The sequence below is a fragment of the Ovis canadensis genome, chromosome 22, assembly GCF_042477335.2.
Source record: "Ovis canadensis isolate MfBH-ARS-UI-01 breed Bighorn chromosome 22, ARS-UI_OviCan_v2, whole genome shotgun sequence".
In the NCBI taxonomy this organism is placed as follows: domain Eukaryota; kingdom Metazoa; phylum Chordata; class Mammalia; order Artiodactyla; family Bovidae; genus Ovis; species Ovis canadensis.
In genome coordinates, this window is record NC_091266.1 from 66,422,072 (window position 1) to 66,444,190 (window position 22,119).

The 22,119-nt window shown below is 61.0% G+C and overlaps 1 protein-coding gene across 5 annotated transcripts in view; it reads left to right on the top strand.

Annotated features, from left to right (window-relative positions):
• INPP5A (inositol polyphosphate-5-phosphatase A) overlaps positions 1–22,119 on the top strand; it is a 152,332-nt gene that overhangs the window by 102,610 nt on the left and 27,603 nt on the right. For all 5 annotated transcript variants that reach the window (XM_069567811.1, XM_069567810.1, XM_069567812.1 and 2 more), the window contains 3 exons: positions 8,058–8,161; positions 13,018–13,070; positions 14,249–14,368. In XM_069567811.1, the coding sequence (XP_069423912.1) occupies positions 8,058–8,161; positions 13,018–13,070; positions 14,249–14,368 (277 nt within the window). The remainder of the gene's footprint in view (positions 1–8,057; positions 8,162–13,017; positions 13,071–14,248; positions 14,369–22,119) is intronic.

The following is a 22,119-nucleotide window of genomic DNA, read 5'->3' on the forward strand; positions in this document are numbered from 1 at the left end:
AGTGTGTGTTGACCGCTCAGGCAGGCTCAGCTCTGCACGTTGAGCGTCGAGCTCTCTGAGCTGCACCAGGGCCGTGGAGCTGGATCACAGGCCTCTGCGATGCTTACCAGGTGTGAGGACGGTGGGAGCGGCCTGCCTCGCAGTCTATTCAAAGTTGTCCTGGCTGCTCACTCTGGAGACAGAGCACACCCACGGGCCGAGAAGCAGTGATTTCATCAGCCTGAGAGCAGGGTCCCCGCAGCAGGCGTTCACCAGGCCATCGCCTGCGGACTCTCTGCCCCGCCTAGGGGCTGAGAGTGGCCCAGCAGACCTGGCGGGAGCGGGCTGCTCTGCCCACGCTCTCGCAGGCTCTGGACGTGGTGTCATGTCTGCGGGGCCGTGAGCAGGGTGCCAGGAGGGTGCAGACACGGTGGCTCCCGGCACAGCTGCAGCAGAAGGGCTTTGCTTCTAACGAACCTGCGTCTCCGGCCCTACAGGTGCCACCTCTGGTGAGCGTCTCCTCTTTTCAAGTAAGCCTTTGCAGAAATGCTGTATTACTACATCGAAGGCATCATGAAGTGCCTGGCTAGCCCACAGTCTGTTTACAGCTGTACCTTAGAGGTACGTTCGACTCCAGCAAGACCTCCACATTATCAGTGACAAGAACTGTGGTAACACGGGCGGTGGTCATGCCCTGAACAGACAAGCCTGGCGTGGCGCGGCGGGCGTTCCTGCCAGCCCACAGCAGTGGGCGCGGCCGGAGTCTCAGGCAGGTGTGGCCGCCGGCCCCCACTCCCTGCTCTTCAAGGCTTGCATTTCTGCCTGAAATTGAGCTTCAGCAAAAGCAATCCAGGTTTGTGCAGTTTGAACACACTTCAAAGAACAAACAGCCTGGATTTTAACAGATGCTTTCCCACTTAGAAAGTTGAGATGAGACAGACGAAAGGGGCTCCAGTTTCTGGTCCGACACGAGACGAGCAAGGAAGTAGTCACTTCAGCCTCGCAGAAGAGACGATCCAAACCAGCTGAAAGTAGGTGACTCTCCGTGGACCCCTCAGAGGAGCAAGGCCGCGGGACAGACTGCTGCCCCTCAGGCTTGGGGGGAGGCTGGCGGGCCAGAGAGGCAGAGACACTGAGCAGCCAGGTCGCGGCAGGGCGGCCCCGCGTGGCCATCCTTGGCTCCCCTTCGTGGGTTGGCCTCCAGGAGCCCCACCAGGTTCCCAGGATGAAGATCAAGGGAAATCCCTGTGTGCCTCTGGCAGGGGAGGGGAGAGTAGCAGTTGTGAAACGCCCAGAGCTTTCTGTCAGGTCTCCCAGAGGCCTGACCGCAAGGAAAGCCCTTGACTAGAGTCCAGCCCGCTGGGGTCTGATCGAGGCCCAGCCAATGGGGAGGGAGACAGACAGCCCCAGCCTCCCCTCAGCCTCCTGTCACACCTGAGCGAGAGGAGCAACTGAGACCCAGAGTAGGTAGAAGAGAAGAAGCAGCGAGACCAAGAGCAGACGCTCAGCGCAGAGAGCCAGTGCGTCCGGGAGCCGGCTCTGAAAAGATGAGCAAAACTGGCAAGCCTTTAGCCAGGCTGACAAAGAAAGACACACATTCATATCAGAAATGAGAGCGGGGCCATCATGCCGATCCAGTGGACGTTAAAGGATAATATAGGAATATTGTGAGCAAGTCTGCGCCTGTAGATTCGATGACTCAGATGGCCCGCTTCCTTGAAAGATACAGTCTATCAAAACTCATTCAAGGAGGAGTAGATAATACGAATTATCTGTTAAAGGAAATTCAGTCAGTACTTAATAACCTTCTAAACAAGAAAGCATCAGACCCAAATGCTGTCACCGGTGAATTCTGCTAAACATTTAAGGAAGAGATTATACCGGTTCTTCAGAATCTCTTACAGAAAGTAAAAGCAGAGAGGAAATGGCCAGCATTACCCTGGCTCCAAAACTGGATAAAGATGCTACAAAAAAGGAAAGCTGCAGGCCGGTATCTCTCACGAACATACAAAGCAAAATTCTCAACATGTTGATAATGTTAGCAACTCAAAACTAGGAACACATAAGAAAAAGTATGCACTGTGACCAATTCAGATTTATTCCAGGTATGTAAGCCTGATTTACCATTCAAAAGTCAATCAATGTAGTCCATCACATCAATAGGCTAAAAAAGAAAATCACGTGATTATATCAATAGACGTAGAAAAAAATATTTCAGAAAATACAATACCCATTTATAATAAAAACTCAGGAAACTATGAATAGAGGAGAACTTCCTCACCTGGATAAAGAGCAGCTGCGGAGATTCCTCACTAAGTCATACTCAACAGTGGAAAGCTAGGTCTAGATGCTTTCCCCTAAGGTCAGTGTCAAGGCAGGGCGTCCGCTCTCACCATCCCCTTCCACATCACACTGGAAACCTTGGCTGCTGTGATACGGCAAGAGAAGGACAGAAAAGGCTTACGATAGGAAGATGTCTTGCGTCTCAGGTGGCTAGTTCATGTAGGAAATCCTAAGGAACTAACATCAACAGCGGCAGCAGCAGAAGCTAGTGCCAGTGAGCAGGGTTGCAGGATATGAGGTTAATAAGCACGAGTCGAGGGCTTTCACTGATAGCATTTAACAAGTAGGATTTGAAGTTAAGAACATAGCTCACATCCCAAAAAGAAGTACTTGGGGAAAAGTCCAGCAAAATGCGCGCGACACTGGGGCTTCCTGGTGGCTCAGTGGTGAAGAGTCCTCCTGCCAGCGCAGGAGACACACGCTCAGTCCCCGGGCTGAGACGACCCCACACGCCGCGGAGCAGCAAGGCCTAAGTGCCGGACCTGCTGAGCCCGTGCTCTGGAGCCCGGGAGACGCAACTGCTGAGCCCCATGCTGCAGCTGCTGGGACCTGCGGCCCTAGAGCCCACGCTCCACAGCCAGAGACGCCACCCCCGTGCGAAGCCCATGCCCGCAACCAGAGCAGCCCCCGCCCACTGCAGCTAGAGAAAAGCCACGGAGACCCAGCACGGCCATAAGTAGACAAGTTAGGTCATTTTTAAAGGATATGGGTGACATCTCCGTGAGAAAAACTATAAAAGCCCATGCGGCGTCGGAGACCCAGCACGGCCATAAGACAAGTTAGGTCATTTTTAAAGGATATGGGTGACATCTCCATGAGAAAAACTATAAAATCTGATTAACGGAATCAAAGAAGACCCAAGTAAGTGGAGAGAGAGTCCATGTTCCTTTATAGGAAGATCCAGTGTTGTCAAGTTCTTCCCAACCTGATCCTTAGATTCAACACAAGCTTGTTCTAAGTCCCAGAAAGTAATTTTGTGGGTACTGATCAATTTATCCTAAAGTTTATTTGAAGAGGAGGCAAAAGACCCAGAATAGCCAACCCAGTATTGAAGGAGGAGAACAAGATTGGAGGGCTGACACTACTCAACTTCAAGACTCTCTATAAAGTTACAGCGATCAAAACAGCATGATGTTGGTGGAAGAGCAGACAAATAGATCGAACGGAGAGCAGAAATGGATCCTCACACACGAAGCCATCTGATTTTTGACAAAGGAGCAAGAGTAATAAAATAGAGCAAAGACAACAAGCGGTGCTGGGATCTGTCCACATGCAAGGAAAGTGAACCTAGTCACAGACTTCATACCTGCACAAATATTAACTCAAGATGAATCAGAGACCCACGTGTGAAGTGTGAAACCACAAAACTCCTGGACGGTAACGTAGGAGAAAACGTAGGCGACCTTGGGTATGGTGATGACTCTTTAGATACAACACTAAGAGCGTGATCCATCAAAGGAGTGATCGTCAGCTGGACTTCATTGGAGTGAAAAACATGTTCTCTGTCCGTTAAGAGGATGAGAAAACCAGCCACAGACTGGGAGAAGGTATTTGAAAAGGCACAAAAGGGCTGCTCTCCAATGAAGAGAACTCCTTAAGACTCAGTAGTAAGAAAACAACATAATTTAAGTGAGCCAAAGAAAGGCAGTGCCAAAGAATGTTCAAACTACCACACAATTGCACTCTTCTCACACACTAGCAAAGCAATGCTCAAAATTCTCCAAGCGAGGCTTCAATGGTATGTGAACCAAGAACTTCCAGATGTTCAAGCTGGATTTAGAAAAGGCAGAGGAACCAGAGATCAAATTACCAACATTTGTTGGATCATCGAACAAACAAGAGAGTTCAAGAAAAACATCTACTTTTGCTTCACTGACTATGCTAAAGCCTTTGACTGTGTGGATCACAACAAACTGTGGAAAATTCTTAACGAGATGGGAATACCAGACCACCTCATCTGCCTCCTGAGAAACCTGTATGCACGTCAAGAAGCAACAGTTAGAATCAAACGTGGAACAACAGACTGGTTCCAAATTGGGAAAGGAGTACGTCAAGGCTGTATATTGTTACGCTGCTTATTTAACTTCTATGCAGAGTACATCATGAGAAATGCTGGGCTGGATGAAGCACAAGCTGGAATCAAGATTGCCAGGAGAAATATCAATAAGCTCAGATATGCAGATGACACCACCCTCATGGCAGAAAGTGAAGAGAAACTAAAAAGCCTTTTGATGAAAGTGAAAGAGGAGAGTGAAAAAGTTGGCTTCAAATTCAACATTCAAAAAATAAAGATCATGGCATCCAGCCCCATCATTTTATGGCAAATAGATGGGGAAACAATGGAAATAGTAACAGACATTATTTTCTTGGGCTCCCAAATTACTGCAGATGGTGACTGCAGCCATGAAATTAAAAGATGCTTGCTCCTTGGAAGAAAAGCTATGACCAATCTCAGTTCAGTTCAGTTCAGTCGCTCAGTCGTGTCCAACTCTTTGTGACCCCATAAATCGCAGCACGCCAGGCCTCCCTGTCCATCACCGACTCCCGGAGTCCACCCAAACTCATGTCCAGCCAGTCGGTGATGCCATCCAGCCATCTCATCCTCTGTCGTCCCCTTCTCCTCCTGCCCCCAATCCCTCCCAGCATCAGGGTCTTTTCCGATGAGTCAACTCTTCGCATGAGGTGGCCAAAGTACTGGAGTTTCAGCTTCAGCATCAGTCCTTCCAGTGAACACCCAGGACTGAAGGAAAGGAAATCTCCTTTAGGATGGACTGGTTGGATCTCCTTGCAGTCCAAGGGACTCTCAAGAGTCTTCTCCAACACTGTAGTTCAAAAGCATCAATTCTTCAACACTCAGCTTTCTTCGCAGTCCAACTCTCACATCCATACATGACCATTGGAAAAACCATAGCCTTGACTAGATGGACCTTTGTTGGCAAAGTAATGTCTCAGCTTTTTAATTTGCTATCTAGACAGCATTATTTAAAAAGCTGAGACATTACTTTGCCGACAAAGGTTTGTATAGTCAAAGCTATGGTTTTTCCGGTAGTCATATATGGATGTGCGAATTCGACTATAAAGAAGGCCGAGCATCGAAGAAATGGTGCTTTTGAACTGTGGTGTTGGGGAAGACTCTTGAGAGTCCCCTGGACTGCAAGGAGATCAAACCAGTCAGTCTTGAAGAAAGTCAATCCTGAATATTCATTGGAAGGACTGATGCTGAAGCTGAAGCTCTAATAGTTTATTCACCTGATGTGAAGAACTGACTCATTGGAAAAGACCCTGATGCTGGGAAAGGTTAAAGGCAGGAGAAGAGGGCGACAGAAGATGAGATGGTTGGATGGCATCACCAAATCGATGGACGAGTTATAGCATGCTCCGGGAGTAGGTGAGGGACAGGGAAGCCTGGCGTGCTGCAGTCCATGGGGTCGCGAAGAGTCGGACACGACTGAGTGACTGGACAGCAAAAGATGTGAACAGAATCTCACCCAAGAAGATACACAGATGTGATGAGAAGCTATCCAGCATCGCATGCCACCAGGGAAATGCAGGTTAAAGCCCCCACACCCCGGTGAGAACGCCTGAAGTCGGCCGGCATGCTGGCGGGCTCTGGGCAGCAGGAAGTCCCCGTCGTTGCTGGTGGGGAAGCACAGCGGTCCTGCCTCCGGGGTTCGCAGCTCGGCAAGTTCTTGCAAAGCCGCAGACACGCTTACATCTCTTGGCATTCACCCAGATAGAGAACTTGATGGCAACACGCAGACCTGTACAAAGATGTTTACAGCATCTCTCTTCATAATCAGCAAAAACTGGAAGTAACCAGAGTGTGTCCCTCATAGACGAAAGAACATACAGACTGCGGGCCGTCCGGACTTGGAATGTTTTCCAGCAGCAAGACGAGATGGCTGTCAAGACACAGACACTCGCGGAGGAGGCTCAAGCGCGTGTTCCTGAGGGATCGCGGCCTGTTGGGGAAGGCCACCCACAGTGGAGGCAGCAGAAGTGAGGCTGGCTGAACCGGGTTGGGTGGGGCATGGTTTCAGGGCCGCGGAAGGGCTCTGAGAGGCTGCAGTGGTGGATATGTGCATTTGTGATGTCTGCGTTTGTCAGGACCCCCAGCAAGGGCGAGCCCACCAACGCAGGCTGTTGGGAAGGTATGAAAGTGAGTGAGTCACTCAGCCATGTCCGACTCTTTGTGACCTCGGGAACTGTAGCCCGCCAGGCTCCTCTGTCCTTGGAATTCTCCGAGCAAGGAGACGGGAGTGGGTAGCCGTGCCCTTCTCCGGGGGATCTTCCCGACCCAAGGACTGAACCTGGGTCTCCGACAGTGCAGGCGGATTCTTCACCGTCTGAGCCACCAGGAGGATGGGAACACCACACTTTCAGCTCAATTTTTGTAACCCCCAAGCTGCTCTAAAAATAAAATCTTATTTAAGAAAGACCAAGGCCTTCTCCTACCCACCCCTCCCCAGTCTCCTCTTTCCTCAAGGGACCCAGGTTTCATCTCAGCAGAACGGCCTCCTGCCGCAGCCCCCAGCCCCGCCCTCCTTCCGGCGAGCCTTGGGGCCGGAACTCCACGTGGCCCATGCCCTCCGAAGATGGCGTGGGGGCCCAGGCTGCCCCTGGCTCCCCGCCGGCTCAGCCCCGCCCTGCTCTGTGGGCTCTGTGACCTCCCCTGCTCTGACCCCACCTGTCCTGCGCACTGGCCGCCGTGCTCCCTTTCTGGAGCAGACTCCTCCTCCATCTGGGGCCCTTGTCCGTTTAGCCTCCCCCAGGCGCCGGCTGGCGGGGAGCCAGAGGCGGCGGTGTGGGGAGCTGGGAGGTCAGTTGAGGTGCAGAGGCACCCGTAGGCAGGGGCCCGGCTCGCTGGTTTGGGGACAAGGTTGGCACGGCGGCCCCAGCCCTGCCCCGGGGGGTGGGGGAGCTCTCGTCATCCCTGGGCTCCCTGGGCTCGCGGGGCTTGTGGGGCGGGCCCTGCTCCACAAAGCGCAGCGGGGCCGCTCTCTGGACATGGGGCCGGGCCTCAGGGGCACTCTGGCAGGATGGCCCATTGCGTCCTTTGTCCCAAGCACCCCAGGCCCCTTCCCCCATCCCCTGGGAGCAGGGAAAGTGTGATGCCCCTGCAGCTGGTGGGGGCTCCCGGGGCGGTCTCAGCAGGCTCTCTTGCTGCCAGGCTCCCTGCCGGCGTGTGGGGAGGGCTCGAAGCCTTCTGCCCCCCAGCCCAGTGACAGCATGCGTTTAGCCCCGCGGTGGACTCAGGGACTGTGGTCTGTGAAGGGAGTGTCCTGGCCTGGGTGTGCAGGGGTCGGCCAGATACAGGGCGGGCGGGGAGTGGGCCCAGAGCTCCCCGCCACCTTGCCTGCGCCCCCCACCCAGTCTCACATGAGGACTCCTCTTCCCTGGCTGTGAGTGATGGCAGGAGGAGATCAATGTGATTAAATAAATTCACCTGGAGCGCGAGTGGACGGTAGCGCCACAGCCCTTTTAAATGCGGCCGTTTGCTCAGGGGGCCAACTAGCCCCGTAAACCTGAGGCCAGGCACTCTGAGGGTGATGAAATCCAGGCTCAGGGTCCAGCTGCAGGGATGGCAGCTTATGGGCCCCCGGTTCCCAGGAGCAGCTGCCTGCCCGGGGTCGCGGCCCTTGGCCTGCACAGGGCTGCCGGGTCGGACGCGGGACCCTGTGGCCCTGAGCTGGGGGTGGGGTGCAGCACTGAAGTCATCCTGGGCCTCCTTCCAGCCAAGAAGTATAAGAAGGTGACCGGCAAGGAGATCTACTCGGACACGCTGGAGAGCACGCCCATGCTGGAGAAGGAGAAGTTCCCGCAGGACTACTTCCCCGAGGTAGGTCACTGCCGGGGCGGCCAGCACAGCGCAGGGCCGGGGCCGCGAATGCGTCACACTCCGCGACAGGACGTCCTCACCCCAGTCCCGCGCTGCCGTGCCCCGGCGTCTTGCTCTGCTGGAGGTCCCGACCCGGTGGGTTTGGCAGGGTGGCCTCGGGTGAGGGCTGGAGGACCCATGGTTGACACAAGCAGGTGAATCTTCCAGCCACCGTCACTCCCAGGCTGAAGACCCGTCCCCCAAGGGTGCAGGACTGTCCCTCGGGGCTCCCAGCAAACCTCACTCCGCGTGTCGGTCACGCTCCGGACGGGAGCGCTGGGACGTGGGGGCGCAGGCCCTCGGGGGCTCTCCCCGTCCTCATGTGCTGAGCAGCCCCCGTGCTTCCACAGGGAAGGCCCTGGGGTGCCTGCCCCACAGAGCTCCGGAAGCTTAGGGAGGTGCGGCTGGTTCTCGCCACTGCTGGGACACAGTCGGAAAGCCTGGGTGCGGCTCCTGGGCGTCGCGGGCACTTTTGCACAGTTTTGTTAGCTTTATGCCTCCGTTACGCTGCGCACGCAATTTTGGATCCCAGTCCTTTTAGAGAATGTTGTAATAACCAGTGTCTCTGGAGCCTCCTTACGGTGAAACCCACAGGTTGACCCAGACGGATCACCTTCCCTGGGGGGCCTGTGGACACAGAGTGGGACATGACCCGTGAAGCCTGGGGGATTGAGGAGAGCTGGGCATCGCCCCACCCCCTCCCCCAACTCTGGAAGAGCATCGCCACCCCCCACCCTGCCCCCGCCCCCGCCCCGCCCCGCCCCCGGCACTTGACTTCAGCAAGGCCACGGCTTTATTAACTTGCTTTATGACCCGCTCCTGCGGTGAGGGAGTTGTGGCCGCGTCCATGAAGGATGAGCCCCTCGTCCCGCCAGGCACAGCTTCCCCATCCATTGTCCCCGCCAAGGACTTGATGTCAGGGGCTGCCTCCCAGCCCGCCGCCCCACCCGCCACAGTCCCTGCCCCAGAGGCTGTCCCCTCTTGCCCTGCGGGTTGGGGAGGGCGTGGTGGGGGAGCTCCGGAAGCTTCCTTCCTCGGCGCCCCCTCCCCTGACCGCCTCCCCATGGGCCCTGCCATCCCCCCAGGCTGTTGGCCATAGCTGCGTTCAGCAGGAGGGTGGTTGAGCTTCCCAGGAACAGAGCAGGGGCTGAGAAGTCATCTTGAGAGGTCGGGTCATCTCCTGGCCTCACCCCCATCCAGACTCCCCCTGGCTCCCCCACAGCCAGCACTGGCCCCGGCCTGAGAGTAACCGGGGACCACAGTGGAAATGGTGCCAGCTCGGGGGAGGCTGAGAGGGGTCTACAGGACCACAGGAAAGGTCCCGGCCTCTGACAGCAGGAGGGCCAGCTTGCAGGGGTCCGGGGGGCATTTAAGGGACATCCCTGAACTGGCCAAGTAGGAGACTCTGGTATTTCATCAGCTTTTCTGCAGGGGGGACCCTGACACCCCTGGCAATGTCCGGGATCCGTGCACCCAGCAGGGAAGGCAGGGCACCTCGCCTGCTCAGGGCAGGGGCTGGACGGCCCGTGGGCAGCGCTGGGCCCAGGGCCTCATGGAGCGAGCACTTGAGGGCCAGGTGGGGAGCCTTTGAGGTAGCCCCCCTTTCTCCCACCCAAGCAGCTCAGTATCTTTGTTTGCGACTTTCTCCTTTAATTGGCCACTCGAGCCCTGAATGGTGACGGGCCGAGGCAAGTGCGGCCCCAGATTGGTGGGCACCTGGGCTGGCAGGCAGCCTCTGCTGGTGCCCAGCCCGCCGGTTCCCTCTCGGCGCTGCTGCCCCAGCCGCTGCCCCCCAGGGGCTGCCTGGTGTCCAGGACGTCGTCCCACTCCACACCCACCAGGGGGGACGCACCTGGTGACCCAGCCTGAAGTGGATGTGCATGGTACGTCACTGTTACTCTGGAGACTCAGCTGACCCCCCAGCGCCCCTCGTCCCCATCACTTGCAGCTGACTCGGAGGTTGGGGTCCTCTCACTGCCCTGTGGCCTTGGAGCCGGGTCACCGGAGGCTCTCGGCCGGGGACTGTGGCAGTCCTCAGAGAAGGTCATCTGTGACGGTCACCACGTCCTCCTGGGCGGGCCGAGGAGCCCCATGGACGAGGCCACTCCCTGCAGGGAGGCCCGGTGCCTGACCCAGAGCCTCTGTGAGCCCAGCTCACCTCCTGGCCCGCACCCCTCCCAGGACTGTGGCCTCTTCCGAGGGCGCCCGCACTCCTCACCCTCGGGCTCTGTTCTGCAGGGCACCCTCTCCAGGCCCAGAGTGCCTGGGGTCCCCCCGGTCTCTCTCCTGCTGAGCCCTGAGGGCGTGATGGGGGCTAAGGCGGGCGGGTGGATGGGTGGGCACCTCAGGGGCTCAGCCGTGGTCCCCCCCCCAACATGCACACCCTCTGAGGGAGGGGCTGGCAGGGGCTGTGGGCTCCGCGGGGGCCCCCTGCCCGCCACAGGCAGAGGGCAGAGCGTCTCTCGGGGAAGGAGGCGGGGTGCCTCTGTGGGGACCCAGATTTCTGCACCGTGGCACTGTGTCGCTGGGACGAGGTGAACCCAGGCTGGGGCCCCCCGCTCTGCCCCGCGGAATCGCCTGCGTCTGAGTTTCCAGGACTTGCTCATTTTCCTTTCGTCTTGATGAATTAACAGGAGGAAAGTCTTACTGAGAAAAGCACACGTACTTCTACCGCTCTGTCGGCAGTCTGGGATTTCTCAGGTGTGAGAAGCCCGAGGGCCACGTGTCTAGTGGAGGCCCACCCACTGTGGGGTCCTGTGGGTTGGCCGCCCCCGGCAGGCGCTCCTGCTCTGCGGGCAGGCCCGCCCCGCCGCTCCGTTCACACACACTTTAGGGGAGGGAATTAGCTTTCTTTTATTACCACCACTTAAGGATAATCTAACGGTAATTACCGTGATGGAGGCATAATGCCATTCCAAATAATTACAGCCCACCGCGTCTAAAACTAACAGAACTCTCCCCGCTGATTTACGGGTTCTTTTGGCTCAACACGCGTTTCAAACACCACCTCTGGGAGCAGCACTTCAGATAATGCGAGGCCATTTTTAAAAAGCAGATTTGTGTAGGCGATTGGGGCCGGGGCGGTTTTTTTTCCTCGAGCCCGTAGTGAGAAATTGGTTGTTGCCATAGATCATGGGGCTCACTCCAAGCTCTTATGAAAGATGAATTAATCCCGCTAATGCTCCGAGGCGGGCCTTTCACGGGGGCTGTGTGCTGATAACCTCCCGCAGCCTCCCTTTTCTCACTGAGATTTATGTCGTCTTTTAGTAGATGAAGCCGCCTGTGCTCGCAATCCATCTGCTCGTAAAGGAATCCTATTAACAGGGCACCTGAGCGGGCACTTGATATTGTCTGCTGAACGACGTGCCCCCACCCCCGGCCGCTGTGGTCTCCTCTCCAGGGGCGAGGGCCTCTCCGAGAGTCGGGGTCGGCGCCGGGGGGTAGCCGGCCACCCCCGGACGCCGCGGGCCTGGAGCAGGCGGCGATGGCCAGGGCGCCCAGCAGGGTGGACGGGACAGTGGGAGGCCGGGGAGACCCCAGTCCCCCCGAGAACTCTGCCTCCATGTGCAGCAAGCGTCTGTGTCCAGAAGCTCGTGTGCAGGTACCCCGGCCCCCCTCCCCGTGGGTGCGGACCTGGACCCTGGTCCCGCCTCCTTAGGCCCGCCCCGAGCCCAAAAGCCGGGCCTCTGAGGCAGGGCTGCTCTGCACTGCGGCTTCCAGTTTCCCGACGTGCCTGAGGGCAGCGGGGTGGCCGTGACCACCTCCCATTCTCTGCAGGGGGACGTAGGATCAGTCACTGGGTCTCCGGAGAGGTTGCCCCAGGGGCGGGGGAGGCACCAACCTCCGGCGCACCTAGAGGCCCCCCTCCGCCCCCCGCCCTGGCGCTAGGAGAGGGCGACGGCCCCCGAGGACCGGCCCCGGCCCCGGCCCCTGCGGGTGACCACTCCCACGAGACCCCGGGTGCCATTCTCAGCCTCAAGGGCTCCCGGGTCCCACAGCGGCCACTCTGACCGGCGAGGTGGTTCTAGCCAGCTGTGATCAGAGAGGAGGCCAGTGAGGCAGGGGCCCGACAAGTGCCTGTCTGGACTCGAGGCCGCTGCAACCTGGCCAGCCCAGGCTGTGCAGGGGGCGGGGCCGCCCGCGGAAGTGGGAGGGGCCGCCCGCGGAAGTGGGAGGGGCCGCCCGCGGAAGTGGGAGGGGCCGCCCGCGGAAGTGGGAGGGGCCGCCCGCGGAAGTGGGAGGGGCCGCCCGCGGAAGTGGGAGGGGCCGCCCGCGGAAGTGGGAGGGGCCGCCCGCGGAAGTGGGAGGGGCCGCCCGCGGAAGTGGGAGGGGCCGCCCGCGGAAGTGGGAGGGGCCGCCCGCGGAAGTGGGAGGGGCCGCCCGCGGAAGTGGGAGGGGCCGCCCGCGGAAGTGGGAGGGGCCGCCCGCGGAAGTGGGAGGGGCCGCCCGCGGAAGTGGGAGGAACTCCTCGTGAAGTCTGGGTGTTGAGGGGTGGGCAGGGATGCGGTGTGGTGAGGGGAGGCCCTTGCTGGGTCGGAGCACTTGCCGCCCTGGACGCAGCGTTGGGACCACACAGCCCCTGCCCCTACGCCCACCTGTCCCCATGGGCCCTCCCCACACCCCTCTTGGGCACCAGCCGCAGGCTTCCATGGGAGGGCAGATGTCCCAGGAGGCCGTGCCAGCGTGAGGCTGTGGCCTGGGGGTCAGAGTTGGCGATGACGCAGTGGCTTGTGGTCCCAGCACAGTGTCGTCCAGAGCTGTCCCGGCCGCCGCCCCCCACCACCTCTGCTGACCCATGTGGCCTGTTTGCTTTTCAGTGCAAGTGGTCGAGGAAAGGCTTCCTCCGGACGCGGTGGTGCCTTGCGGACTGGTACGTTCCCCGCAGCCCGTGCGGCCAGCCCCAACGCCCCCCCGCCGGCTGGACAGGGCTGATGGGCCCTGCAATGCCCGGGACCCTGAGTGTGGCCAAGAGGCCCAGGCCGCATCCCGGTCCTCGCTGGTGGCCCCCGCAGCGACGGCCAGCAGCACTCTCAGCATGGGTGGGGGGACCCTCGGGAAGTCGGGCACCCCCACCCCTCTGCTGGGACGGGGCACCTCGAGGAGTCCGTGCCCCACTCCCCGGCATGCGCGCCCACCTGGCTCTGCCCTGCGACTGCTCCGCTGGCTGACTGCTGCGGCCCCTCCTCGGGACCGCCCCCACGTCCACACGACCCCCTCGCTGGGGCCGCACGCAGTCGGGGCATCCCCTGGGTGGGGGTCCCAGAGCTCTGGGGGGGGAGGAGCCGAGACCGCTGCAGCCTCCTGACCCGGTGCCCGGTTGCCACCCGTGGCCCAGGGAAGGGCTCGGGGGCTGCCCGGGCTCAGTGGTCACCGTGCGGCCGGAGCGGAGAGCTGGAGCTTCCTCCGTGTGCTCGGGCCGGGGGTGGCGTGCGTGGTGTGCTGTCAGGCTGGGTCTCAGGGCCTGGTGGCCCCAACTCTGCAGGGGGTGTGGAGCCCACCCGCCCGCTCTGCTGTGAACCAGACAGGCCCCAGCGACACTCCAGGGCTCCCAAGGGTGACCAGCCCCCCAGCCTCCCCATGCCCCTGCAGGCCCACAGGAGACATGGCCGCGGAGTTTCCCCAAGGCTCTCCAGGGGCTGTGAGCTCGGGGCTGCTTCTGCAGCGTGAACTGAACCCCCCAGTGCCCCCAGGGACCCCATGGGGGCTTCAGGTTGCATGGCCAGCTGCGTGGGGAGCTGAGGCCTGGGTGCGCGCCCAGCTCCTCCCCGCTCCTCACCCGCCTCTGGCTCCTCTGTTTTGACACAAGTTCCAGGTATCCTCTGTGGGTCCCTCTGCCGCTGGTGGCGACCTTTGTACGTGGGTCCTTCCTGTGTGAGGGCTCGAGCGCATGAGCCCAGTGTGTCTCCTCTGAGTCCACCTCAGAGGAGGACTTGCCCCGGGCAGCCTGGCCACGCCTGCCCCGGGAGCTGGGTGGGATGGCAGGGGGCCGCCCCGGGGGACCCAGCAGCTCCAGCCTGCATCCTGAGCTTCTTGTCTGTGACCCCGCAGTGCCTTCGACTTGGTGAACATCCACCTTTTCCACGATGCTTCCAACCTGGTTGCCTGGGAGACCAGCCCCTCTGTGTACTCGGGGATCCGGCACAAGGCCCTGGGCTACGTGCTCGACAGGTGGGTGCAGAGGGGCCCCCGCCCGCCCGCCTCTGGGGAGAATTGAGGCTGCTGGCTTTTCACCTTGTCCTGGCTTGCTTTCCCCTGTTTACCAAAAGTACAAAGCTGACACAAGCCCTGCCCTTTGACCCCTGAACCCTGCCCGCTGACCCCTGCCCCCTGCCCCCTGCCCTCTGAGTGCCGCCTCCCTCCGCGCTCTGCCCCTGCTTCCCGGTCAGAGCTTCGGGCCCCTGACGGGAGGGGCGGCTGCCTTGGTGGTCTTCAGGATGGGGGGCTCCTCCTGTCCCTGCTCTCAGCCCCCGCGGCCACCCGGCCCCATCAGAGCCAGTGCGCAGGGCCCCTACCTGGGCCCTCTGGTCCTCGTCTGTCCACGGTGATCTGTGACCTCCGCCGCATCGGCACTGACGCGCTGTTGTCTGGGCGGGAGAGGCGGTCTCACCCCGGTTAATCGGCCGTTTGGGCCCAGTTTCCCAGAGCCCAGCACCTGCGAGGCCTCCCCTACAGCACCCCTGCTCTCAGGGGGCCCGGCCCACCTGGCCTTGGGGAGCGTTTCCAATTTCCGCAGGGCCCAGCCGGCCCAACCGGAAGTAGTGCTCGGCCAGGACACGCCCTGGATGGGGCGGGAGGCCAGGGGCTGTGCCTGGGATGAGGCAGTGGTTCCCGAGGTCCGTTGGTCACCCTGAGAACCCACACGCGGGGGACACGGGGGGTCTGCCTGCCCTTGCCGCATCCACAGTGGGCACTCCTTGGGGCTGGGTGTCCAGCTGTGGACCGAGCTGGGTGTTGATCGCCGAAGACAGGGACAGCAGGCTGGACCCGAGCCTTCGCCACTCGGGCCCAGGGTAGCCAGGCGCCAGCACAGCCGGGTCGGTGCTGAGGCTCCAGGCGGTCAGCCCGCAGGGGCATCGGCCTGCAGCCCAACTGGAACAGGCTTCTCAGTGCAGGGGAAGGGCGACGGGCACGTGTGGTCACGGCAGACACAGCGGCCGGACAGGCCTCCCAGACCACCTTCAGGGCAGGGCCGAGCCGGTCGGGAACTGGGCCGCTCTTGGAGGCTGCGGTCGGGCGGCAGAGGCAGGTGGCCTCAGGGCCTGTCAGCGCCTGAACTGCTGCTGCTCCGCGGCCCCCGGGAAGCGGCCTCGGCTTTCCCATGGACGTCTGTGGGGCGCCCAGCCAGCCGCGTCCGGACCTCCCGGTGTGGCCGGCGCCCGCACAAAGGGCTGCTCTGTGGCGGTGAGTGACGGACGCCCTTTCATCGGGGCTGCTAACCTTTTGGCAGCCACCAGCAGACTGCATTCTGCTGTGCCGATGGGAGCACAATGCCATGCTGGCCCCTGAATGGACGCTGCCACCAAGGGGGCCCCATTCAGGGCGTTGGGAACCTCTGGGAGCATTGTCTGCGGCCGACGTGGGCGCAGAGAGGCAGTGCAGGGGTCCCGGCTCAGTCTCCCCAGAGGGCCTTGAAGGCCCGTCTCCACCTGGGGCGGGAGCCCATGCCCTGCCCCCGCTGGCCGGGCGGGGGGACCTGGGTTAAGACCGGGAGCCCCTCGGCCGTCCTTGCAGCTTTCCTGTGACTTGAAGATGATTTTAAAGTGAAAAGCCGACTTATGAAGAAAAACGCCCAAGAGGAAGACTCTGGTCCGAAGTGTGTGAACTTGCAGACGTCAGAAGACAGGCTTTCCAGTGTTACTAGAGGGCAGGTTTTATGGCGAATAACAACTGATGTTCTGTGCAATAATTTCTTGCTTGAAATCTCTTGTTCTGAAAGGTTAGAAGGAGACAGACCTCTAGTTAGGGGAGCACACCAGGCTCAGAGATGCGGGGATGGCGGTGTCGGGGCCTCTGCGTGGGGTTGGGGTCCCATCTGCCTGGGGGGTGGCTCGGACCCTCCCTGGGTCTCTGGGGGGCTGTGTGCATCTTTGTACCCGTGGAGGGTCCCTGTCAGGCACACAGCTACACCCTGGGGGTAGCGTTTGGGACGTCAGCCCAGCCGCAGAGACCAGCTCACATAGCCCTTCCTGGCCTCTCCCAAGCTCTCGGCCGTGAAATGAGGTTTTTTCCGCAAGTGACAGGGCTCTTGTGTCTGCCTTTGCAGTGCAGCCCGGCCAGGTCCGCAGGAACAATCTTACATCACAACTGTGAAATCCGGGCAGAAAGCGCCCCTTTGTCCCAAGCGTCTTCTCACAGATACAGCCATTGTCGCAGCGCTGAAGTTAATTTGGTCAACATCGGGACATTTAACTTTTATGTCCGGTCAAAAGAGTTGTTTCACGCTCATTTTGGGGCATTCAGAGAAATGATTGCCAGGAAAATAAAGCTGCCCTGGGCGACGCCGAGCAATTAGTTCCCAGGGAGCGGCGGCGTGACGCGGCAGCCACACAGCCGTCTTTGTGGCCCTGCGGGCGGCCATCCGTCAGCTGTCAGCCGCTCAAAGGCCCGAGTCCTGGGGCTCCTCTCCGGGCCGTTCCCAGAACTCGCCCCGCCGGCCAGCCGGCAGAAAAGAAAGCCTCTGGTCTCCAGGCAGAGGCAGGCCCCGTGCTAAGGATGCAGGTCGCCGGGACGGCCTGCGCGATGGGCCCCTGGGCGGCCGCTGTCCTCGTGTCAGAGCCCAGCGTAGATGTGGGCATCCAGGCCCGCCGGGCAGCCTCCTCGTTGGCCGGAGGACGGGTCCCCCGCGTGTTCCTGGAGTCGGGCGGGAGGGCGTACAAGGCCCCGGCCGTCCAGGAATGAGCCGCTGTCCTGACAGCGCGGGGCCGCGGGCCCATGCGCCACAAGAGCCGAGCGCAGCGCCAGCGGAGGCGAAGTCAGGGCCCCAGCCCAGCGCGCCCGGGGCGCTGTTTCCGTGCCTTGCTCAGACAGAGTTGAGGGTGCTGCCGGGGCCCGTCCTCCTGTCCTGGTGCAGGGCTGTCTCTCCCCCAGGGACTCCATGCATGCTCCGGCACGGCCGTGTGCGTTCACAGCCGAGCAGCGTTGTATCTTCCCGTGGGGTGCTTGCATCGTCTGTGTTTGCGGAGTGCGGGCTTCCACGTGCGTCCTAGGTAACGTCCTGGACTGCCACGTGGACGGTGCACGACCCCTCCCTCTGTGCCGTGTCCGGGCACCAGCATGTCCACGCTGCAGCTCAGCGCCCCTCGAGGCGGCGCCCTCTGTGCTCATCCACCTGCTGGCCTTGCTTACTTCGCTGCCATTTAGGATGCTCAAGCCCTCCTTTGCTGCTGGACTGGGGCCCTGCCAGTACGCGCGCTCAGCCAGGCTGGGCCGCACGGCAGTCTGCGTCTCCCCAGGGCCCGTGAGGTGCAGCCTTGCTGCCCGCGTTCGTGGACGTCGCAGGTCTGAAGGATCGGCTTCCTGAGCCCCCGGTGCTTCTCTGCTGGGCTGCACGTGTGGAGCCCAGTGGCCCTGGAGCAGGGGCATGTCTCTGCTCCTTGCCCGTGGTGCCATCCGAGCAGAAAGGCAGGTGTGATATCACCCTGCTGTTAAAGGGCTGGTGAGAGTGAGTGCGAGCGGGCAGCACACCCGGGAAGCCTGCGGAGGCCTGCAGCAGCCGGGCCTAGAGACGCAGACACCCCGCGGGGGTCTGAGAAGGGCCTGCAGCCCCCAAGGCAGCCCCGTGGCTGGGCCAGTCTGTGCACAGACGGAGTTCAGGCCAGGAGCTGGAGCAGCGTGCACATCCCTTCGGCTCTTGGAGGCCCACATCCTGGCTGGACAATGCTAGCCATCTTCTTCCGCATCCTCGGAGGACAGAAGCAGCCACGGGCCTCTTCTCTCACGGACACCTGTCCTGTTGAATCCGGGACCCTCTTCGTGACCTCATTTGACCTTAATTCTCTCCAGTACCATCTTGAGACTGGGGCTCCAACATACGATTGGGGTGACAGTCCACCGCCGAGCAGGGCCTCAGGCCTCGTTCCAACAGCAGAGCTCTGGCCACCAGCCGACGGAGACCAGAGGGGGCGTTTCAGGATGGGGCGCAGCCCCTGGACGCTCAGCGGCTGGCAGCGCCCTCTGTCCTGCTGCTCTGGGCCGTGGCCTCCCCAGATCTGCCCCACATGAGTGCAGCGCCGGGACCCTGAGCGCAGCCCCGGGGCTGCAGCAACGGCTCGGCCTGGCCGCCTGCTGCGCGAGGTGTGCACCCCTCACGGGTCCCCAGGGCGCCCAGCCCGAGAGATGCCAGCTGGGGGAGCGGGTGCAGCGGGCGGGCCCCTCGGGCCTGTGAACCGCAGGGACCTGGCAGATGCCCAGGGGTGGGTGTGGGGGGGGTGCTCGCCTGCCTGGCTCTGCTCTGTCAGCAGGAGGCTCCTTCCCCAGTTACCTGGGTCCCCCCTTCCCTGCCCCCACCTCAGGCTCCGTGTGCCGCAGCTGGCACTCCAGGGACCATCCCCAGGGCTGCGGCCCCCCCAGCCCATGCCAGGGACCATGCCCAGGGCTGAGGCCCCTGCAGCCCACGCCAGGGACCGTCTCTGGGGCGGAGGCCCCCCCAGCCCACACCAGGGACCATCCCTGGGGCTGCAGCCACCCCCCCCCCAGCCCACGCCAGGGACCATCCCCGGGGCTGAGGCCCCCCCAGCCCACACCAGGGACCATCCCCAGGGCTGCAGCCCCCCCCCCCCCCCCCGGCCCACGCCAGGGACTATCCCGGGGCTGCAGCCCTCGCAGCCAGCACGCCACACAGGGCAGAGTACGCGTGCAGCCCTGAGCGTGGCTCTCAGGAAGGTCGGTCTGTTGGAGGCGGCTCAGAGGCCTGGTTGTCAGAAGCCCCCACCATGGTGTTTTGCTGTTCAGGTTGTTCTGTCCGAGCATGTGGCCTCCCCCAGATCCGAGGCGAGCCCAGGATTGGTTTCTACCACGTTCAACAGCTAAAGCTAACAAAAGAGGGTCCCAGTGTCCCCTGGGCTAGTGGGCCCAATGCCCCCTGCCTTGCCCAGCGTCCAGCCGGGCTGGCGGGCCCGACGCCCCTGCCCCGCCTGGCACCCTGCCCGCGGCCTGAGCATCACGCAGTGAGCTCCCCCGTCAGTGGAGAGAGCCTCTGTCTTCAAGGCCTAACCCATTGATTTTCATGGCCTCTCTTGTGACTCTGCTTCTGAATTAGGCACGCGGTATTGATGTGGGCACACTTTTTAATCATAATAGCTACTGACAAGGTAATTAATTTTAAAACAACTCTTTTTCCTGCTGGTCCGAACGACGCTATATTGAGATTAAAAGCATAGGCCTCGCCCGCTCTCCGGCAATTGCCTCGGCAGACAGCCGCTCCATCTCGCGCCCACGCTTCGGTTATTGATGGGCGTGGGCCATTACGGCGGAAAGAGCGGGGCACAGAAATATGATAAAGTTTAGGGTTTTAATGATGGAATTACACGACGAGACAGGCTGATGAAATCCGTCACCAGTCACCACGGCCGTCACGAGAGAAGCCACGGGGCCGGGTTCCAGGAAGGCTGCCCAACGCAGCCTCTCTCCCTGCAAACCCCCGAGCTTCTCAAAGTTGATTCAGTCCGATAGTAAATCTGAAATCTGTTATCTTGTGTAAAAGGAAATTACCCCCATACGGGCCCTAAACGGGCCAGTTGTTCACTTGCCTAGTGCTGTGTCGGCCGTTTACCCCACTTCCTGGTCCTGGGCCCGTCTGTCCCCCGGCGGCGACCCCCCGGGCCCGTCCGTGCCCTGGTGACGAGGGCCGTCAGCCGGGTTCCCACTTCACCGGCCCTTCCGTCGCCTGCCGGCACCTTGGGCCTCCGGGGAAGCCCCAGTGGGGACCAGAGCCCACACCTGGGCTGACCCTGCACGTCTCTCCGCCCCCAGCTGTGGCCCCCTCCTGCCCCAGGAACAGGAGCGGGCCGTGGCGGCCCAGCGCCGTCTGGCCTCTTCCGGAGCACGGGGGTCCCAGAAAGTGTGGTACCCTGGCCTTTCCCACCACAGGAACGGGGCAGGTTCTTTAAAAACAAGACTGAGCAGAAACACCGGCTGGAGAACGTGTAGGGTCTGGGGGCCCCTGCCCGTGTCCCTGCGTCTGAGCCGTGTCCGTGGCTGCGCTGACGTGTGATGTGCAAACCGACACCGCGGCGGGGCGACGCCTGAGGGCAGAGGGCTTGCCTGAGTTCGGGGCTTTTCTCGGGGACCCTGCTCCTGGGCTTCTTAGTAAGCAGGGTGGCAGGCCATCAGGACAGAGAGTGTAGGTGTGTGACGTGTCAGGTAAGTCTGCGTCCTCCCTCCCGCAGATCAAGCAGAAGCTTTGCCTTGGTTCAGTTTTCCTTGAAAAGTTAATAAATACAAAGAGGGAAAGAAACGCGAGGCGTTTGAGTGGCATGAGGTCATGTGTTGGCGGGAGGTGGTCCCAGGTCCCTGCGGGGGTCACTGCTCGCTGCCAGTCCCCTGACCCGGGGCACTGAGGGTCGCCCCCAGGTCTCCCCTTGGAGGCAGCCCCCCTGTGCGGGCCGGGGGTCAGAGGCCAGAAGCTGGCCCTGGGGGCCTCGGGGCCTCTCCGTGGGGTGCTGGGGCTGCCCAGCGCGAGGCTGGAGGGCACGGGAAGCCCCTGTCCCCCGTCTCGTGCAGCTGGTGGTCATGGCGGGCACCCAGGGGGCTGCCGCTAGTGGGGGGCGGTTTGGGGCTTTTTAACGAGCAAGGTGGTGTTTCCCGTGGGCGTTGCTCCCACCACCCACTGGACTCCGGAGGCAGGGTGGGGGCGGCCTCGTCTCCTCTCCTCTCCTGGGGAGGGCGGGCTGAGCTCGGGGGCCCCCCGGAGGTGGGCGACCTGGGGGCCACACCCCACGTCCTGATGGGGACACCACGCAGGTTCTCCGAGGTGTGTTCTTCTGAAGGCGTTTAACAGCAAAAGAAGATGAACCTTTCCAAGATGGCTCAGGTCCCCTCCTGCCGACAGTCTTTGGGTGCCGGTGGGTGAGTGGGGTAAGGGGCGAGGCTGGTCCCGGGCGCAGGGCTCCCTGGGGCCAACCCTCTGGCCTCCCCGAGTTTTCATCCCTGAGGGGTGTCTGCTCCACAGAAGATTTAACTTTCACGCAAGAAGCGACATTACTGCGCATCTGCACTGTTAGCAATAATGTGTTAAAATGTGTCCTTTCTCTTCAAACTCGTATGTGTGAGAATCAATCCAGTTAAACTGGAAAACAAGACTTTTCATGGAATTCAGCAACATGATATAGCAGTTAATGTGCAAGAAAAACGTGGAAACAGCTGAGAAGATTTTTAGAAGAATTTCAGTGAGAAGGGCATCTGTCAAGAAGTGCTGTTGCTTAAAACGACAGGAACGGGACAAAGACGTGCAGGAAAGAGAGTCTCTGCACGGACTGCGGAGGGGAGGACTGTTTCCTGGAGGGTTAGAATCAGTCACCGCTGGAGAGACCCATGGACTCAGATCCAGTCCTCCGGAGCAATTCCAGATGGATTAAAGGCCGCCGACTCTGCCTGGAGAGGAGCCAGCCTGGGGGAGAATGCCCAAGGCCCAGCGTGGGGCCGGGGCCGTGTTTTGCTGTGAGGAACTCAAGGCCCCCGGGCAGTGCAGAGCTCACGGTGCACTTTCCAGGGAAACTCCTGAGACTCAGCGCAGGAGGCAAGGAGCCAGGCGGGAGCTGGCGGGGAGAGCGTGGGCCCGTGTGTGAGAGGGGCCGCCGCTGCCGACCTTCCCGGCTTAGGAGGACGGATGGGCGGATGGACAGGCGGAGCCGCCCACCAGGCGATGGCCTCCCGCCCAGCACCATGAAACAGTGGTGACGCTGCTCCTGGTCAGCTCTTCT